Source organism: Condylura cristata, unplaced genomic scaffold (assembly GCF_000260355.1).
Source record: "Condylura cristata isolate star-nosed mole 26May11 unplaced genomic scaffold, ConCri1.0 scaffold00008, whole genome shotgun sequence".
NCBI classification, from domain to species: Eukaryota; Metazoa; Chordata; class Mammalia; order Eulipotyphla; family Talpidae; genus Condylura; species Condylura cristata.
Window position 1 is genome coordinate 10,174,638 of NW_004567109.1, and position 22,038 is coordinate 10,196,675.

Below are 22,038 nucleotides of genomic sequence, written 5' to 3' on the forward strand. Positions count from 1 at the left end.
GGGCGGGTCAGGAGAGGTCTGCCACACCATGTGGTCACCTCCGGGGCAGGTGGGAATGGAACTTAAGCAGAAGTGGTTTCAGCTTCTTAGTGCAGTGCTTTAACCCGCTGCGCCACCAAGGAGGGCCCTGTACCACATCTTTTTAATGCTTTTGGGCATTTGGGTTGATTCCATGTCTTTCCTGTTGTAAATAAAGCAGCAGTAAATATGGGGGTGCAAGTGCCTTTTTGAATCAGGGATTTTTTTTTGTGTGTATCTTTTGGGTAGATACCCAGGAGTGGGATTGCTGGATCACATGGAAGCTCCATTTTTAGCAGTTTGAGAAACCTCCAAACAGTTTTCCATAGTGATTGTACTAGTTTGCATTCCCAGTAACTGTGCAGGTGAGTTCCTTTTTCACCACATCCTCGCCAATATTTGTTGTTGCTAGTTGTTTTAAGATGTGCCATTCTCACTGGTGTGAAGTGATATCACATTGTGGTTTTAATTTGCATCTCCCTTATTACAAGTGATGTTGAACATTTTTCCATATGCTTGTTGGCTGGCTGCATTTCCTCTGGAGAAATTTCCTCTGCCCATTTTTTGATGGGGTTTTTATTTTTGTTGAGTTTCATCAGTTCTTTGTATATCTTTGTGATCAATCCTTTATTGTGTGTATCTCTGTATTATTTTGATGTCTTTCAGCTCCGTTCTTTTATTTATTTATGCATGCATGCAGGCATGCATACAGGAACTGTGGCTCAGGCCAGAGGTGCAAGAGGATTCACCAGAGACAGTGGGGAGCAGAACAGGCAGATGTACTGAAACATAACTGCTGAGGGGAGCAGCAGGTGGGGCAGCAGGTAGGTCAGGAGAGGTCTACTGTGCCATGTGGGTCACCTCCTGGCCAGGGATCAAATTTGTGCTGTAGTGGCTGCAGATAGTTTCATAGTGCTGTGCTTTAAACGGTTGCACCACCAAGGAGGCCCTCTGCTCCATTCTTCCTTTGATGTCCAAGCACCTTTAGCGTATTGCTATTTACTTTTACTAGCTTGCTTCCCATACTTCCCATTCTGTCATTTGCATTATTACTCTCCTGACCTTAAACTTAGAGTCATTTTAAAGTCGCCCTATCCCTTTCAGCAAGTCTCTTGTAAAGTCCTGCATCTTCCTTTGCACAGCCTCTTAGGTTTGTTATGCTTTACCCATTCTCACTGGCACTTTTTTTAGTGGATTTTACTTCACATCAGTTATTCAGTACCTTTCTGATCAGATCTTTAACTAGGGCACCTCTTTTCCCTAATCCATTTTGTGCTAAGTGACCAAGCTAGCTTAGCTAAAATATCGCTTGTTTTGCTGATTTCCTGTCAGAGATCATACAGCTTTCCCCTTAGTGCTATTAAGATGAAGTTTAGATTTTGACACAATGTGATCCTTTTTGCCTACCCATTTGATCTCTGCTTTTTGAGATCCTCTCTTTTATTAAGCAGGGGACAGTATAATTCTTTGCACATACTATGCTGGGCTTTTCTCCTTGCTTCTGGAATGTCTGGACCATACTAGTGGTTTTCACTGCATCTCAGTCTATCTATATCAATTTGGATTTGTTCAGAAAAGCTTCCTTGATTTCCCCATTATGTTAGCTTCACATTTACTTTAAAAAATCATTTATTTCTGGATATTTCATCTTTACCCAGTTAGATTATAAAGCTCTATGAAAATATGTGCTCAATCTATACTTGAGGTTTTGTATGTGGCACTTTGGGCATGGGCATTTAGTAAACATTGAATTAGTGAGTTTATTAAATAAGGAAACTCAGCCAGTATGTCAGTGTAGTGGATACTTAGGTATTCAAGATGGTTTTAACTTTGAGATGTTTATCTCCCCCCACCGCCATTTGTCAAGTTCAGTTGAAATCAGCTTGGTGATCACTTATTCTGTATTGGCTATTTTGATAAATTGAGCTGCTCTTTAGAAATCATTGCTTCCCAAACAATTTTGAAATGTCTCAAAAACAATTATAAAAGTTATCCATTTGAATGTGATTCTAAGAAACTAAAGAGTCAAAAATGAGTCTCTTGGTTAGTAAGTTCTGGGAACAACAAGCCATTCTTACCTCCATGCTTGCCAGATAAAAATATTTGAAAGTCATTATAGACTTCCTTTTAAGATATTAGAAGTGTGGTTTCTTAAGAATTAAATCAAGATGAGAAAAGATCCAGGAGTGTGACTATAATTAAAGTATTTCACTATTTACTAAGAGAACAACTGAAAAGCTACAAAGATAAACCCAAAGATTTTATTTTCAATTTGGAGAGGATCTGCACAAATAAGGATATATTAAGGGTCTCTACTTCAAAGTTAGGATAGTGGGAAGAGAGAGAGGGAATGTGTGTATGTGTTAGGGGTGAAAACAGAAGTCTCCTGCTCAGTGGTCCAAAATCAAGGTGTTATTAAGAAATCACATTTTGTATAGTTTACTTTTCTTTTTTTGAATTTGAGCTTATGGAAGATAACCCTAATCGATGTGTTTGTGGTATCGTCGAAAGCAGAATCCTAGGCTGAAAGTCCCAAGAGGAAATGAATGTGGTATTTTATGTCCTAATAAGGAACACTATCTGTAAAGAAACTTAGCTGCAGACCTTTCTATGTGTATTGTTTTTAAGAAAACAAAACATTGGTCTGTAATACCACTAATAAAGATGTTACTTGTTTTCAGCTGTCTTTGGAAAAATAGACTCTCAGAATACTCAAAAGGGGAGAGCTCTTCCTGCCTGCTTTTCTATGCAAGTTTCCATTCCTTTTCCTGTCCCTTTTCTAATGAACCTGCTTTAAAAAATACTCATGAGTGTCTTATGATAAGAAAGAAAATAATAGCCTCCCATCTTTACTTCCAAGTTTCTTTATCAAATCAAGTGATATATTATTCCTTTATTTAATTTTCAGCACTTCTTGGGGTTTTTTCCTTCCATTATTTCTTACGTCTCCTTGGTTTTCTCCTATTTCTCTGCTTAAGTAATACTTTGGAGTTTCATTTCTTTTTTGAATTTCTTCTTTTGTGAGGGATCTCTTTTAAAAATCCTTTCAAGGTATTGAATCGTTTACATATTTCTCCTACATGTCTTTCTCAAAGAACGGTGTCTTAAAGAGAGTTTCATTAATTACTTTTTTTCAAAAGCAGAAAAGAGTAAAGACTGTCTTACCTTCTAAAAGCATAACCTTGTTTTAAGTACATAAGTCAGGGGCAAGAAATCCATCTTTCTATTAAGTACAGATGAGAAAAAGGTCAATCAAAGAGCTACCTGTTGCTTAAAAATAAATAAATGAATGAACACATTGAATAACATGTGGGAGGAGAAGAAAAATAATAGAAATTGGAAGGATAAAATAGCTCACTGGCTAGTTTGGTTATATTTTGTTTTTTTATTATTTACTTTTAGGAATAGTGAGACACCTTCACTGCAGAAGACTTACTCTTTGCCATCTCAGGAACATAATTTGAGAGAGGAATTATACTGTACCTGATGCCTAACTTTTGCCATTCTTGGAAACTTTATTCTCGTGAACCCCTTTCCCCTCTCTTTTTAAATACAATTCAGTCTTCCAAAGTAGCCTGGTCTCATTTGGAGCTAAACAAAACAGTGACAACAATTTACTTCATTTATGAAACACTGAAAGATTTTAGAGGAATAAAATGAACATTTCCAATTTAAACTCTTAAAAGTTAAAAATGTAGGATCAGCATTTTGCATGTTGGATTTAAAGATTGCTATCATCTCTTCATAATGATATGCCTGTTTCCAAAGGCTATAAGCAAGAAATCACAGGTCTTGTCTGAGAACCATAACCTTCTAGAACTTTCAAAGAGCCCTTCAGACAAGAACATCATGAAATAATTTTAGAATGAGATCCTAGTCTACCTTCATAGCAGAGCATATACCTTCTAGCAAGGCATTCTGTTACAGAAAATCATATTTAAGCACCTTCATGTACTTGAAGTTGTTATTTTAAATCTTCCAGTTCTAGGAGCATTCTTAAAGTAAGGGGGCTTTGTTAGTTTCATTTTTCTGCTTCCTTTTAATGCAAATGGTAGAATAAATCAGTCTGCTTTCTCATTGGAATTCTTTCAAACTGTTAAATGAAGCTTATACAGTTTTATATCACTGTGTATATGTGGTGTGGGGTAGTGTCTTCATATCTTCCAAAGATCAGACTAGTTTTCCTGTCGTTACTGAGGTGGTTAGCAGTGTAAGAGAATTACAGCATCTGTCTTGGTGATAGATTTTGAGTCTGGAAGATGATATATCCTCAGATTGTGAATTTTTTTTTTGAAGTTTTTCTTCTGTGCATTAATAAAGACAGTGTCTTACTTAGGCTGATTGTGTTCCTTGAGATAGAAGCTACTCCAGATACTGGCCTGCCCCCGACCCCCATGGGTCTACCTGTAGTGGCATATGAATGCTGGCCATCTCATGGTGTGTTCTAAAGTTCTAAGGAAGCACTGGCTTATTGAGATCTAGTACTGTCTAGTGTCTACAGTAAATGAAATTTCTTTTGGAACTGTATCTTAGTTACAGCCCCTGCTTTGGAAACAGAATTTTTTCATTAAAGTAATAATATTTTTCTTGTTACCTTATATGTATTCTTTTTTAGATAGAATGGGAAAGTTACAGAAATATTGAGCTGTCAGTATATTGTAGCCACAGAACCTAAAGCCCATGTCACCCTATTCAGTCTAGCAACAAGTAGTAAAAGATATTGGAATCTCCTTTTTCCCATTCAACCTTAACTATTAAATAAGACTTAACAGCAAGGATTTAGTGATTAGAAATATCATGTACTTTGTTCTGCTATCTTTCAACAAGAATCAGCATGTAAAGTTGAAATTTCCTGATCAGAATTTGGAAGACTATGATGTGATTTCCTGGGCCTTGATTCTAGAAGAAGGAGCTTTTTGAATATGGGTTTACTAGTTGGTGGTGAATCCATGAATCACCAACTATTAGGCCTTTATGTCCAGATATTATCTTAATTTATGGAGTAAGGTCCCTGAGTTCTCCTCTTTCCTTCCACAGGGCAAGCAGGAGGACTTCAAGACGACAGTTCTGGAGGGTATGGAGACGGCCAAGCATCAGGTGAGGGTGGCATTAGATGCTTGCCACTTAGCAAGAGCCGCCAAGTCAGGGATTGATGCTTGCAAGTGTTTTTGGCTGTGGTATCCACATTTTAGTGAGGAGAAATTTAACCTACAGAGCAGTATGATAGGCGTGTAGCCAGAACAAAGGCAAGCAAAGCCATTTGAAGTCCTCAGGCCGATCTCAGCCCTCCACTTTTCATGTTTTTGAGGAGATGGTGGGTCTTTTTCTCCCCAGCAACCTTTATAGTAACAGTAAACATGATATAAAGCATAGGTGTAAGAATTATGGGACCTTTAGAAGAAACATTGCTGTATATGTACAGAAGAGAGCAATAGGTGTTGGAAAGTCCTCAAAAAAATAGGACAGAAAGGCATTCTGGGATTAGTTGGAATTATGCAGGGAAGTAACTCCCTTCAGAAATGGTGCTGGGCACAATTTTTATAATTAACACTTATATCGTTCATATCTTATATTGTAAACATTTTGTGTTTCACAAGAAAATTATCTCTTGAAAAGTCTACTCAAAAATGCTCTTTCTTTTTAGACCAAACTATGAGATTTTTACTTCTGGGGAAAAGAAAAGGTTAAGTGATTTATAGGGGCCCATCTGGAATTATAGTTCCAGGAACTCATAGGCGTATGTCTGGATTTCATCCTTTGCCTCTTAAAGGATGTTTTTGTGTGTTCCAGTACTCCAGTCTGATTTACATATGCATTTAGAAAGAATTAGAATACATGTGTTAAATTACTTCATTTTTGGAGTTTGTAATTTTTCAAGGGTTAAGTATACTTTAATGGTATGTGTCTTACAATTTGTGTATAGTACAGATTCAGGGAGTACTCATATTTTACTTTCTATGATCATAGATAGTTCAGTGTTAATAAAGAAATTAGTACCTGGAGGGTCCAGAACATAAAGATAATAGACTTTAAATGCTATCCCAAGGACTGAGGTTGACAATCGTACTTCATTACCTTAGGAGTTAAATTCCTCATTCAGAGTCTATATCTATGGTAGACAGACCTTCAAGAATATGCAGTGCACTATTGGATCTTCCATGGAACTGTTGTTGAAGATAGGGATAATCTTATAATTTTAATATTGAAAAAAATGCAAGTTTTCTTGTTGCTTTTTGTTTTGTGTAAATACATTTGCTCTTTTAAGTAAATAACACAAGTTAATTGCTGAAAGTGAAAGCAGACTTAAATATAAAACTGTAGAGCTACTGACTTATTAGAACATGAGTTTTAAGTGTATTACAAGTGGTGTTGACTATTCTGAACCTTCTAAGAGCTCTCTTCAGATCTTTGTCATATTCATAAGCATGCATTTGCGAGATGATCAAAGGTAGAGGCTTATAGGTGATCAGCATTCTTTTCTTAGTATAGTCAGATGACTCTCATGAGCATATTGGGGCCAGGATCATATCTTGACATTTAAAAATATACATCAAGTTTGTATGTACATCCTAAGTATTAAAAGTTAGGTGGGAACTTGAGGTCATTTTGTTTAGCTTCCTGCCTTCAGAGTATTGTATCACTCCATCAGGATATACCAGTAGTTGGAAGACTGAGAACACAGGAATGTTTTTGTTTTTTATGCATAGACTCTTCCTTATACCCTCACTCATAGAATCATTTAAAGATTGCTTTAGTTGAAAGCATAAGGAATCATGTGAGTCTCCTCTTTTTTCCCCTTTCCCATATCCTTTATTCCTTTTTATTTTTAAACTCTGATAGGACTGGATATCTGTAGTTAATTGATTTTAAGTATTTTTTAGGTAGATCCATCAGACTTTTGTTTTTATTCTTCAACTAGAAATCCTATTTACAGTTACCTACTTTGGGTAGGGGGAGTCACGTAATTCTCACAAAGGCCTTCTCGTCTCTAATTTTTACCAGTGACCATATTCTGCTCAGGATGCTATCTGTGTCATGTCAGAATAGTGGGGAGAATGATTTCAAGGAATAGAAGGCTTTATGTAGCCTAATTTGCTCCTGTCCCTTTTTCTGTTTCTAATCTCTCTGGGAAAATCTAAATTATTCCCTTAACTATGTGTGTATTTTTACTGTGTTTTCAGATAAAGTGTAAGCCAGTCAGGCCATTAGAAACGGTAGTTCTGCTTTAGTACATTCAGAAAAGTAATGCTGGAGTTTTCTGTGTATTGTCATAAAGAGGAGGAATTAAATAGAGGGCAAGCTGGCTATGTAACAACCTTGGGGCTTTAAGAAAGTTTAGATAACATTTTTAGAACATTCTAAATTTCCAGAATACCAGATTCTGTTAAGTGCATACAAACACCAAAGTATAAAACTTTTCAAGAATCAAGTTTAAATTATTCCTGAATTAGGTTATCCAGAGTGGTTTATTAGTTCATTTTGGGGCTGTCCTATAAGAAAGATGTTTGACTTAGCCTCTGAAGAGTTTAGGTTCCAAATTAACATATATATTTTTTCCTTTGAATAAAGGTTATATTTATATGTTGCATATTTCCTACATTGATTTTCATAATGGTATTCCATCCAAAATACTAGTCTTGATCTCTAAAACCCAAAAGGAAGGAAATAATTGCTGAAATTTTAGGATATTTTTTGGTTTAAAAATTTGATAAGGTATTTAAAAATGACTAAAGTGTTACAGATGTTGTGTAGGAGACAGAGATGGAGAAGAATGTTCCGTACATAGTTTATCATCAACCTTTTTCCCCCATGAATAGCTTAATGACAGTTTTTACCCTCTTTAAATTCCTTTTCTAAATAAACTTTTGATGTTTGATTTAGGGATACTGTAAAACTGAGACATGATTTTTTTATATATAAGAAAAGTTTCATAGTCTCACAATTCTCTTAGGTTTAATGTATTATGAGTGATTTTTAATGATAAAGAACACTTGGAATGAGCAGCCATGTGTAATATAAAATTTAATGGATTATTTTTCCCTCCATTTTTGTTACTGGCAGTAATATTTTACAATTGAATTGATGTTCAGTGACCATGTATGAAAGATATAGAAGCCAGTTAGCAAATAAAGGAAATTACCCCAATTTTTGAGAGGGTGTTTGTAGAGTTCATTGATTATTCACATGAATAATGTACGCTCAAGAATGCATGAAGATAGAGCCTATTTAAAAGATACTTGGGTTAAATACTCAGGATTGTTGAGTAGATGATGTTCCTTATAATGTGACCTGGTTTTGGTCATACTTTTGTATTCTATTTAGTTTTTTATATTTTGTTTTTATTTGGGGTAGTGGACTAGGAGCATGAAAGCTGTACAGTTTTAGAAAACTTCATATTGCTGTAATAAACTATACTGTTGATAGTGGACGTTTCTTCTATTCGTGCCTTGTAATTTCATGCTTTGTCCTCAGCAAAATATGACTCTATGGTTACTTTTTCCTCTAAGGTGTATACTTAATTGACCTGTCTTTAATTTTAGGTTGGGATTCAGTAAATATGAAGATTGTTGTTTTGATACAGTAATGTGAACACTGTAATTGTGCCTTTACTGTTGGATGTATAGATTTTTCTCCAAAAACAAGTTTTCCTTAATGTGTAGTCCATATTAGCATTAGAGTTTTTCTTGGCCACTTGTTAACCATTATTTTTCCCTATATTGTGTTTGCCACTAGAATGTCTTTGTGGAAACGACACCTCAGTAGCTTAGCTGTCATATTTTCTCAGTTAGAGCTTTACCTTGCTTTTTTATTCTCTTACTTTTACCTTTCATTTAACTTTATTTTATGTGCTTCAGATAGTTAAATGTGCCTATCTGGTGCCCATTTTGTTACTTATGTTTAAGTATTTCAGCAACACTGCTTTACATAGTGTTGACATTTTCATAAACTACTGGCTACGTATTTTTAATAAGGTGAGCTTAGAAATACCAGTAAAATATACATAAATGTATTTCTAAGTAGACTTTATAAAAATGGATTTAACCACCAGCTTATACAAATAATCAATTTAATAACTAAAGAATTTTAAAACAGCATATATTTTATTTGTATATAGGATATATACTGTAAGTATATGTAGTGTGTAGTATATGTAGTAACTTTTTTTAATTGTATCATGTAGCAAAGTATTTCAAATATCCTTGCTTTCTTCTGTCTCATTGTAGTCTGCTTAATTTCTCTCACTGCTTGCCTGAGCTGAATCATGAGAACTAAAGGATGGTACCATTAATGAGATCATTTAATACTTTTGGGTATTGAATCTTAAGGTCCTCTTCATGTTGCTGGCTGTAACACTAAAAGAAGGCATGTAATTGTGTTTTTCACTCCAGAGCTTCTCTTGCTTTCCTGGTAGTGTACTTTATTCTGGCTCTTTAGTTTTAATATCTCTATCAGTGATGCTAATTTTAGTTACGAGTATTGGCCAATATTATAAAAGCTATTTTGTGAATGAAGAAAATATTCTAAATGCCTTTTTGTCATGTTTCATAAGGTATATTATTTTACTCATTAGTAAACTATAAATTTTGGAGTATTAAAAGAGTGACTGGATCCTGGAGCTGTTTCAGGCTTTTGTTTATAAAAATGGAGGCAAGTTCAATCTGACCAAGGGAGGCTTTACAGAGCTTCTTCAGGCAAGAATGGAGTTTAAAACATAATCATTATACCTAGTTAAGATTTCACTTGCAGTTTTTCCAGAAGTCCTTTGCTTTCTTTGCTAGGTGTGGAAGGTGCAGCTTTCCAGAGTAGACTTCCTCACGACCGCATGACCTCTCAAGAAGCAGCCTGTTTTCCAGATATCATCAGTGGACCACAGCAGACTCAGAAGGTTTTTCTGTTCATTAGAAACCGCACAGTAAGTGTCCATGTCAGCTTTTCCCCTCATCTGAATTATGAAAAGTGTATGTTATTTTTATAGAGAACATGGAGAAAAACTAGAAACCAGATTAAGAATTTTTAAATTGCCTACAAATACTGTTATCCAGAGATCACCAAAATTAGATTTTTCCTTCTGGTATTTAGTTAAATCAGCTTCTGAATATAGTATCCATAGTTGAGCTAAGTGGACTTTTTAAGTTGAGATTGTCATTTTTTTATTTCATCTGAGCTTTTACCTTTTACTTGAATGACATGGTAGATTTACAGTGATCTCTATTTTCTCTGGCCAGGAGTCCAGACTTGGGGAAGGACAGTGCCCTGGTTAGAGTCATCTCTGGCAATGAAATAGGGCATAAGTTAGGATTTTTTTTTTCCCATAAGAACCATAATACAGACCCTCTCTGGTGGCGCAGTGGGTTAGATGTAGCACTGCAAGCTAACCACAGCTGTTTCAGTGTGAATTTGATCCCCGGCCGAAAGTGCAGCAGGCCTCTCCTGTCTCGCACACTGCTCCCCTCAGCAGTGTACTTCATTGATCTGCCTGTTCTGCTCCCAATTCTGTCTCTGGTGAATCCTCTCATCGCCTCACACCTCTGGCCTATTACCCCAGTGAGTCTAACAATACCAGTTTTCTTACTTTAAACTACATTTTTTGCTTCTAGATTTAAAATTGCAACTTGAACTAGATTCTGTTATTTACTTAGCCTTATTTTATAAGTTGGAAGGAGGCCAGAGGCTGGTATTGAAGGTTGAGGAACTCACATCCAGTATGTACTCAAGGAATTCCACTTTTTCTTAACAGGGGCCACAAATAAAACTAGAGGATGCATATGGATTTGTTACTATGTTTGTTTTCATACAGTCAACATTAACTGTTTTGAAATGTATGAAGCAATCTCTATTAAATTTTAGCTAAGACTTACATATGGTGGCATTTAATGTCTTGCATTTTGCCAATAAATATAAAATTTGAAGGTAATTAATATTAGAGCCCATTGATTGTGTCATATTTTTCATTCCTCATCTTATTTTACTGCCTTCTCAGCAGTGTTCCAAATAATTGACCTCTTCTTTCTCCCCAACACGTTAGTCCCTATGCAGACTTAACCAAAGCATATTGGTTTTTCTCCTGCTTTCCTAGTTGTTGTCTGCTTTGTAGGCTTATCCTTAACAACAGTCCATTGTTTCCTCTTTCACTGAATGGCATACATCATTTAGTTGTGCAAGCCAAAAACTGAAGCTACAGCACTTCCTTCTCCCCATCATTTGATTTTGTGGATTTTACTTACTCATTATTTTAAAAGTCATATTCCAGGTTTAAATGCTAATTGCTGTCTACTGGCTATCTGATTTTGGCAAGTTATAGGATTTTTATTTTGGGGGGCCAAATATCTCCCAGTTTCTTCAGTAGTGTGTTCACCAGTTTCTTTGTCAAGAATATAACTCGCACCACCTCACACTGTCTCGTAAGGAAAACTCACAGTTAAATGCATATTTTAAATTGATCAAATGGTACATTTCTCTTTGTAATACAGTTTCTATTCTCTTTAAATGCAGTTGCAGTTATGGTTAGATAACCCAAAGATTCAGCTGACATTTGAGGCTACTCTCCAACAATTAGAAGCACCTTACAACAGTAAGTAATGTGTTTAATAGCATTCATTTTGGACTTGATGATGAAAATTGATGTTTACTTCCAGGAATCTCATGGTTTTTTGCTAGAGAATATTTTCTTTCATGTTTTATAATTGGCTTCCTGGTTTTTAAATTGTGTAGACAAGGGAGTTCAATGGCTAATAATAATCCTGAGACTTAAGCTCCAACTTTTTTTTTTTTTTAAAGATTTATTTATTTATTCATACAGAACTGGGGTACAGGCCAGAGGCTCAGGGGCGGTGAGAGGCTTCACCAGAGACAGAGTGGGGAGCAGAACAGGCAGATCGACGAAGTACACTGCTGAGGGAAGCATCGGGCGGGTCAGGAGAGGTCTGGCTCGCCATGTGGTCTCCTCCGGGGCAGGCGGGAATTGAACTCATGCAGAAGTGGCTTCAGATTCTCAGTGCTGTGCTTTAACCCGCTGCACCACCAGGGAGGGCCTTAAGTTCCAACTTTTACTGATGAAGTACTTTGTTGGATTTGATTGACTGCCTGTCTGACATCCTCATTTCCCACTCGCCAGAAATAGTCTTGTAAAGTTTTTGCCAAAGTTAAATGAGCATAATGCCACTTTAAAAGTGTTGGTTTCTGTCCTTTATTTCATCAGTAATGGAATAATAGGATATTATTCTTAAAAAATTAAATTTTATGTTCCCCTTATTATTTGGAGTAAAGATACTCCCGTGTTTATCTTCTTATAATTCAGATTTAGGTAAATTTTCTTTATAAATAATGCATTTCCTGTATTTTCTGGTTCAATGAGTACTTAGTAAAAGATACTGAGTTGCCAGTTAAAGGGAAAAAAAAAACAATTAAAATTTTTGTTAATGGAAGAAGCCAGTTGTGAAAGCAGATGGTTCGAGGATTTCTCATTGACTGCTACAGGATACATTTTTGTTTTTAAATAATTATTTACCCTCTTTACGATGTCTAGATAATGTCTACTAGGAATCCAGGAGATGCTTTACCTCACAAATTAATAATCGATGTAAGGTATATCGGTATATTTTGATGTAAGTGATATAAAAGGTAACCTTTGTTTTAAAGGAGTTACGTGACCTGAAGTTATAGAAAACAGAGTGACCTCATGATGGTGAAGTAGATTTTCTGTTTAAACTGCTAAAAATATAAGCATGTTTTTAAATCCGTTTATTTTATAGGTGATACTGTGCTTGTCCACCGGGTTCACAGTTACTTAGAGCGACATGGTCTTATCAACTTTGGCATCTATAAGAGGATAAAACCCCTCCCAAGTAAGAAGAACTCCCAGATAGTGAATTTCATGGTTTTAAGTTACAATCTGGGATTGTTATTTTATTTCCAGGAGACTTTTAGCATTTTATTTTGATTTATTAATCTATATTTGGAGTAAAAATAAAGTTACAATTCAGATTTAAGTAAAACCCTCATTAATGTGCATTTTCTATAATTTCTGGTTTGGTGGGTACTTAGTAAAAATACTGGATTTCCAGTTTAAGAAGAAAATCAGTTAAAATTTTTGTTAAAAATGGAAGAAGTCAATTTTCAAAGCAGGGGTTTGGGGGATTTCTCTCACTGGCCAGCTTTTTGCATGCTACAGGGTGCACCTTTATTTAATTTTAAAACAGTTTATTTTTACATCATTTTGTACTTTTTTTTTTTCTTTCATCTCAATTGTAATCCCTGCGGGTTTCCCATCACCAAGTCACCCATATGCCATTACCATAGTCCCGGCATCTTTGTTTTTAAATATTAATTTTAAATATTACCCCTTCATGGTGTCTAGATAGTATCTGCAAAGAATGCAGGAGATATATTTTGCATTTAACATTTTAATGTTTTAATAGCTCTTCAAAAGTAGACTGCAAAAAGTAGAGCTTAGAAGAAATAGCTTTAAGAATGAATAGATTGACTGCTCAAATTGTCCTGGTATATTATAAAGTAAATCAGATTATTCATAGTAAATTAACCAAGGATTACAGATACTGAAGCACATTACTGAGAAAATAAACCTTAAGTGTTTTAGCTTTTCAATATTGAATTAAAGTTTGTAAGTCTCAAATACTTGCTAATTTGTATCAGGTTTTCATATTTTGAAAATAAATGTGTCAAAATTTGACATATTTATTTTCACAATTGTGAAAGCAGTTATTTGCTATGTAAGACATCATGACATATTAAAAACATGGAGATTTTCATAGCAAAAAAGGTAAATGTAAACTCACACTACAACAAAATATTCTAATTTTTATTTGTTTTTTGCTTGTAGCCAAAAAGACGGGGAAAGTAATTATTATCGGTTCTGGGGTGTCGGGCTTGGCAGCAGCTCGTCAGTTACAAAGCTTCGGAATGGATGTCACACTTTTGGAAGCCAGGGTGAGATCTTTATTTTGCCTCTATGCCTGATCAAATGGAAATAATGGTAAATGAGGTAGTAAACTGGTGCAAATTAAGAATTCCTGCAGCTTGAACGGTAAATCAAATGATTTCTATAATACAATTGATTTGCATAATACTCAGAGCATTGGGAATAGTGTTTTATTTATTTTGGATAATGCATTTTTTCTAAAGGTTTATTTATGCATACAAGAATTAGGGTATAGGCAGGGGGTGAGCAGAACAGACAGATCCACTGAGATATATACTGCTGAGTGGAGCAACAGGTGAGACGGGAGTTCTCCTTGTGCCATGTGGGTCACCTCCCTGCCTGTAGATCAAACTCAAACTGCAGTGGTGAAGGCACTGAGACTTTACCCCCGGGCCGTCAGGGAGGCCCAAATGATGCAGTTTGGACAATACAGCTTTGAAAAATGCTCAGTGAGTATTTCAAGTTTGTAAATGATCCAGATACCTTTTTAATGGTATTTTCAGGTTATTGTTATTGGTAGTAACTTTTGTATCTGGGACCATCTCCACAGTGCAGTGGCCATCTTTCAGGGTCTGATGAAACCAAGATGTTGATTCCTTTATCAGTGTCCCAGAGAGAGAAGTGAAAACTGACGGAGGAAAGAGGTGCTGGCACAGATGGCAAAAAGAACGTTGTGTTTCAGTGTTCAAATTAGCTTCATGAACTATTTTTGAGGTTTGTTATTTTCCATGGCTTAAATGCCTTCCCTGGATTACCTCCATTTAAAAGAAAACACTTCTCAGACAGCCTAAATAATCTGAAATTTTATGCAGGTTTTTAATCTGGGCCTTCCCTGGTGGCTCAGCGAGTTAAAGCACCGCACTAAGAAGCTTATGCCACTTCCACAAGAGTTCGATCCCTGCCTGCCCTGGAGGCAATCCACATGGCGCGGCAGACCTCTCCTGACCCGCCCGCTGCTCCGCTCAGCAGTGTACTTCGTCGATCTGCCTGTTCTGCTCCCCACTCTGTCTCTGCTGAATCCTCTCACCCACCGCATCTCTTGCCTGTACCCCAGTGCTGTATGAGTAAATAAATCAATCTTTAAAAAAAAAACAAAAAAAAACCTAATAATCTCTTCAGATAGGGTAGGGTATGAAGAAAGAAATAAAAAATTCTGATATAGTCTTTTAACTAAAAATATATTAAACTTGATTCAAAAGTTGTTTATATGCCTTCTATACCAGATCTTATGTACTTAAGAATACTGGATAGAATAATGGGGTCATTATGATCCTTAATCTGGGGAAGTCTTAATCCAGTGCACAAGTTTTGTTTCATTTGTGTTTTTGGGTTGCTTGGAATTTACAAAATATTTTCATATTATCCACCATTAAGTGTATCACTATGACTCAGTAAGGTTTCCCCGTATTTGAAAGTCCCTGGGCAGCAAAGGTAAACCTGAGCAGATTTAGGAGAGAGAGGTATTGTCAACAGTTCATGCCAAGTAGACATTGCCCCTGCCATGGGACTGCCTCAGATAGCCATTTGTGATAATGGTCTTACCAAGACCATCAGTGCTTAACTTTGGAACAGTGGCAAACACTGCCAAATTGGAACAGTGGTGGAAAGAGCATTGAGTGTTGGAATTTGTGAACAAATAGTTTCGATGTGCTTGTTCTTTGCTTAGCCTATACAGTAAGCAGTATTAGAGACAGCTAAGTAGAAAGATAGCAGTACCTGTGACTAAATACGTCTTCTGGCTGTCAACTTGTTACCTTCCTTACATAATTTAATTCTGTATTTCTTATATGTCATTCATGACCCACTTCTTCTCAATAGTATTCCAGTTAAGCCTTACTTACTGTTTCTTAGTGCCTACAGCACTGTTCAGTATACTCCATGTGAACTGTAAATTACACTTTTCTTTTTAAAAGGTAGAAACCTGGGATGGTCCCATGCTAGGTTCTTACAGTTAAAAATAGAATTATTTTAGCCATTTAATTTCTGAAAAACAGGATCGTGTGGGTGGAAGAGTGGCTACATTTCGAAAAGGGAACTATGTAGCTGATCTTGGAGCCATGGTAGTAACAGGCCTTGGTAAGTTCTTGGTTTTGTATTTTAATGCTTGTTTAATCCAAGACTCCTAAGATTGTTTTTTAAAGCCAGAGATCCAATTTCAAAACGTACTTGCCTAGGGTAGTGTTCTTACTGTTAATGGAGATATTTTTTTCTTATCAACAGCGTTTTTATTTGGTAATTATTTTTAAAATAGTTATTGAAGTACCATTGGTTTACATTGTCAGTATTTTCTAAGTAGAGGTACTTGTAAACTGACAAGTAGTCTTCCTGAAAATATGTGTCAGTATGTCCAAAATTTAAATGGCATAAACACTTTGACATAGCATATACATTCTAAGGAGTTACCCTAAGAAAACAGCTGGACCATGTTGCATTTGGGGCATTTTAAATGTGGTCTAGTGGATAAGAAAATTAAGCTATTATATAATGAGAACTTATGAACCACTAAAATTTTAGTGGCCTCATTAATACAGCTCCATATTAATGTGAAATAATGTCAACAATTTTTTTGCTGAGTTGTAAAAAATGGCAAAGCAGTAGGTGCATAATAATCGTTTTGTGTGTATATATTTATAATTTTATGCACATAAAATCTGGAAGGTAACAATGTCAGCTACTTATAGATTTACAGGTAATATTGGTAACAGTGTCAGCTACTTGCAGATTTATAGGTAATATTTTGCTTTCTTTATGCTTATCTTACATATTTATTTTACTTTGGGCATTTACCCTAAGCTTTGAATATTTTAAATTTTGAAAAAAGGGTTTTTTTTTCCTTTGAGGTGTTTGTTCTTTTTTCGTAGGTTTGTTGTACTTAATTGTTTGAGTTTTTTCTAGGTGGGAATCCCATGGCAGTGGTCAGCAAACAAGTAAATATGGAACTGGCCAAGATCAAGCAAAAATGCCCACTTTATGAAGCAAATGGACAAGCTGTAAGTTGAGGACAAACAGAACTTATCAAAATGTCCTTGGTTCAAGTGAGAAAAAAAAATGGGGCAATGTCTGGATCAATATACACATGTATCAGTAATTACTGAGGGTAGAAATGATGTCACATTCTGGTTGTTCCTCAACTTGAAGCTGTATAGGAAGGGATTATTGCATTGTATAGAATTTTACATGCCTGATAGACCTATATCTTTAAACATTTAGTGAAGGCAAGCTAGACAGCTGACCTTTTTATTTAAAAATCTGCGGCCAACTAGTCCAAGAGACCTGTGGAATTAACATGTGATTCTTTCTTTCTTTGTATTGTGCCCCCACCGTGTGCTTTAGCTCCGTGTGCTCTTTATAACTTCAGTGTTTTGTTTGTAGGCTTAAGTTTTTGATGGACTAAAAATCAGATGGTTGGTAGAAGCCAGGGCTTAGGTAGGTTAAAGTATTTGTTGACCAGAGGCATAGGAACTTCCTGTGCTTAGTGTGACAATAGCTTAGAAGTAGTACTTGGTAGGGGGAGTGAGAGAGAGTAGGTTACAACTCTGATTGGTTTCAGCTTATATAAATTGGTTCTAATTTTTAGGGGTGGATGAAATCCAAAAATTAGTATTTAGTGGAATTTTTGCCAACTCTCCTCTATCCAGAGTGAGGGAGTCTAATTCTCAGGACAGAAGCGCATTACCATCTTTGTATTTTGCGTAAGGAAGACTTTCTGTGTATGTGGCTGTTTAACTGTTGTTACTGAAAGTGATAAGGCCCCAACTATTGAATTTTGTGTGATAGTCTCTTGGGACTTCCTCCCCTATTCCTGTCTTTATAGGATTTTATAGGATTCATTTCAGAGAACAGCTGTTTGGGGAATGCTTAGTTCTTATCCCCACTATTTGGATCTAGATTTCCTGCCAGAGTTTTAGGGGTATTGGGAGCGGGCAGCCTTCTGACAGAATAAACGGATGAGAACGAACAAAGAAGTGGAGGTAGAGTCAACGACGCAATAAGTTTCTGTTAGTCTGCACAGATCTGCAAAGGATACAGAGATAATGAGACAGTCCCTGCCACATGGGCTCTCACAGGATTAATGGGATTTGTACACATTTAAATATTTTCCCCAACTTTTTATTATGGAAATATATTTTTATTATGGAAATTGTCAAACTTACACAAAAGTAGATAGAATACTGTGAAGTACTCTAGACTCCCATTTTTCCAGTCTTGTTTCATCTATCCAGTTCTCTTTTTCTTCTTTTTCTCTGGAGCATTTTACAAACAGCAAGCAAATCTCAAACACCAAGTGTTGAACATTTGCCAAAATCTAAGCACTGTTCTAAGCACTGAAGATGTATTCTCTGCCCTCAAAGGACTGACATTCTAGTGACTCCAGATATTTATGAATCCAAGAGCATCAGGAATAATAGATGTCATTAAAAATCTAAGTTTCTCACCCCTCTTCCCTTGCCCCACAAAAAAACACCCTTGAATATATTATTCATAAGTATACCATTAGCACAAAGCTTAAGGCACATTTGTTAAGGGTTAGATAGAACTGTGTTTATGGGAAGAGCCAAAGGAGAGAATCTCTGGCTGGGGATGGTGAGAGTGGGGTAAGATTTGGCGTGAAGGAGAGCTGAGAGCTTCAATTCAGCATATGGTCCTAGAGAGGAAATCATTGATCATTGGAGGCAGAAGATTTAAATCCTAGGACTCAGGGAAAGGATGGAATTTTGTTGGTGACTGAAGTTTATAATTTAGGGTGTATGATATATGATGAGAACAGAGAAGTGACATGACCAGATAGGTGTTTTAGGTAGATGAGCAGTAATGCCGAGAATGGAATCGGGAAGCAAGACTCCAAAGTGGCTGTCACAGTAGCTCTCAAGAAATAGTGGAATCCAGACTAAAGATATTCACTGACTGAAGAGACATCATCTCTTTCTTTTGGATATTTCTGAGTTTAGTTAGGTTTAGTCTTTCTAACAGAAGAACTTTTTTTTTTTTTATTAAAAATACCTAGGAGGGCCCTCCCTGGTGGCGCAGCGGGTTAAAGCACTGCACTGAGAATCTAAAGCCACTTCCGCATGAGTTCGATTCCCGCCTGCCCCGGAGGTGACCACATGGCGCGGCAGACCTCTCCTGACCCGCCCGCTGCTCCCCTCAGCAGTGTACCTCCTCGATCTGCCTGTTCTGCTCCCCACTCTGTCTCTGGTGAAGCCTCTCACCGCCCCTGAGCCTCTGGCCTGTACCACAGTTCTGGATGCACAAATAAATAAATCTTAAAAAAAAAAAAAAAAAGGATTAAAAAAAAATACCTAGGAAATTGTCTGCTATTTTGGTTTTAGATGAGCGTTAATACAGTCAAAACAATTTTTTTTCTAAATAGCATACTAGTATTGCTCTCAAGAAAGGTGTGCAACCAGCTGCCTGTCCGTGAAGGAGACTGTTGGCTACCAGTGCAGGACGAGAGAGGTGGCTTGTTGCCAGAATATAAATAACCACATCATTAAACCATACTGCTAGTTTAGATGGTGACTTTTTTTTTTTTCTTTTGTAGCAGACTTTCTCAATGAATTGTGTTAATTCACAACTGGCATAAGCTCCTTATCTCCCCACTGCCAGCCTTTGAATACCGCTATAGTAAGCAACTCTTCAGCTGTTGTGTGGTTTTCAGTATTTTGTATGCAGTGATATTTTTCCAAGTGAAATTCATAGTTGTCATTTATAGGATTTTTCAAAGTTGGCTTGTGTTTGGTTCAGTAACCATGTGGAAGAGTTCTTCAAGCATTCTCAAATTTGAGAAAAATTCTTTGAACTTTGAGTTTTACTAGTCTCTAAGTTAGTCAGACATAAGAAGGCATGTTAATGTTTCTGTTCCCAGTAGTCTAGCTCAGGGTAAGAAAGCTGACCAGTAGACCAGCTTTGGCTTATAGAGCAGGTAGTTAAGAGTTACAGCTCCATTAACTTATTCTTATAATTACAAATAAGTTTCATGGCTTTAGAAATCTCAAGTAAGTTGGTCACTTGTTTCATTCTCCATTTTGCAGGGGCAGAATCTAAAGCTCACACATATGTTTGCCTGAGATCATGATAGCCAATAAGTTGTAGAGCCAGAATTCGTGTTCTTTTATTTTGCCATTGGCAGCTAAAATGTTGATCTGTGTTTTTGACAGAGGAAGCTTATTTTATAAGACAGTGGGTGACTAGAGCAAGGTCTTCCTTGTTTGGTTCTAATATGGATAACCTTATAAAGGAAATGTCTTCCAAGCCTATAAAAATAATTAGAATTCTAATATAGCAACTGCCCTCAGATTGCCTAACGATGGAATTATAATCTGAATTATGTTATAATCTGCTCTAGGTGGATATGGAGGGGGTTGATTATTATCGTGTACATCTGGGGAGTCACCGTGAGGAAGCCAAAAACATGGATTGGTTGGGAGATGGGGGAAATGATTCTGAATGTTTTCTGCATCTCCTGTACACCAACTGCTGATTCAGAGGCTTTAGATTCTAGATTTTTGTGCTCCCCCCCCCTTACTTGGGAGTGAGTTATCTTACTATCTTAACCAAACTCGTGTGGTCTTGTAGCAGTCTGCAGTGCTGCTGGTGTCCTTCTGTGACAGAAAAACGTTAATGAGATCCAAAGACCCAGTAACTACTTGGAGAAATAGTTTGATTTTCTTCTTGGGAATGAAGATAATACTTAGACGGTGACAGGTGCCAGATCTCTTACAAAGGTGTTAACAGGATATACTCAGCACCTATCATAACTTAGCAAGTTTTTTATTGTATTCATATGGCACAAGGTCAATGTGTTATTCTTTGAGGGCTTCTCTGACTAAATCTCAGATCGTTCTATACCAGGACTCTAACTGTACTTGACTCCATTCTGCTTTGATGCTAGAGAATTTACTCAGATTAGAAGTAAAATAGATGGGACGGTATTTATGAAGATGTAGAGAACTTGTGATGGTAGAATGTATCCAAAAGTGGAAACTAACAAAAGCTGGCCTTACTTGGACATGACTGACTTACTCCAGGAAGCCTAATCAGAAAGTTGCTTGACTCTCCCTAAAGTTATCCTGCATGAGCAGGACACACAGTCTGCACCTTCCCTAATCATGTTCAAGGATGCTCCATACCAAACTAGTCTAGATACACCGGTGCACTTAGGATAACAAGACTCACTAAATTCTCTTAGTCTTAAAGGTAAATTTATTTTTGCAGCCTTTCAAAGAGAAATAAATGACTTTGAAAAGTTACAACCAACCCTGTTTCAAGTGATATCCTTTTTGTGTGACCCTTTGCTAGGAAACTGTAAAGGTTCTTTACCCGGAAACTGCTTCTTAGTTTGCTGCTCTGTGTTCTGTGTTGTAATACAGGAACCCCGCTGTCCTCTAATGTGGTGCTTGATCCTTTGTAATCATTTGCTGAGTTCCTAATGTTCAGAGAGTGCCAACATACCAGCTTCTTTCCATACTTATTTGTAGAGTTAACCAGAGAATAAAGGGAAAGAAATGACCTGAGAAAGGGGGTGCTTATTATAGTCATTTGCTGCAATTCTTTTCATTGTCTGGGCATGTCAAATAGAACATACCTAACTACCTTCACTGTAGAAATAGATTCAGGATTTAAATACATCCAGAAAGCATTTTTTGGCTTTCTCCCAGTCAGTAATTAGTTTCCTAACAGACAAATATTTTAGTTACTGTTCTGTAACTATTCCTTTAATTTCAAAGGGGAATTTTAAAATTAATGAAAACTAAGTGTTTAAATTGCTGCTGGTTTCACTGGCAACATACCTGTGCCTGCTTAACAAGGCAGGAAATGCACGGGGCTGCCTCTCTCCAGTTGCTGCTCTAATGAGGCGCCTCCAGTCGGTATACCGGAGATGCGTTTATGTCTTCCTAGTGTCAGTCAGCTGTGGCAGTGATACTTGGTTTGGTTTGTTTGTCTGATTTTGTTGTTAATGTTATGTGTGCATCCCTTGCTTCCCCCCCCCCTTTTTTTTTTTTTTGGTTGTTTTTTTTTTAAGATTTATTTATTTATGCCTACAGAACAAGGGCTGTCCAAAGTCAGCTGTGAGGGGAGGA

General features: G+C 36.6%; 1 protein-coding gene across 1 annotated transcript in view; it reads left to right on the top strand.

The window, feature by feature from the left end:
• Positions 1-22,038, top strand: part of KDM1A (lysine (K)-specific demethylase 1A) — a 49,414-nt gene that overhangs the window by 15,023 nt on the left and 12,353 nt on the right. Inside the window, exons 3-8 of the mRNA XM_012722549.1 lie at positions 9,798-9,931; positions 11,512-11,590; positions 12,771-12,863; positions 13,859-13,965; positions 15,952-16,033; positions 16,853-16,947. Coding sequence (XP_012578003.1) covers positions 9,798-9,931; positions 11,512-11,590; positions 12,771-12,863; positions 13,859-13,965; positions 15,952-16,033; positions 16,853-16,947 — 590 coding nt within the window. The remainder of the gene's footprint in view (positions 1-9,797; positions 9,932-11,511; positions 11,591-12,770; positions 12,864-13,858; positions 13,966-15,951; positions 16,034-16,852; positions 16,948-22,038) is intronic.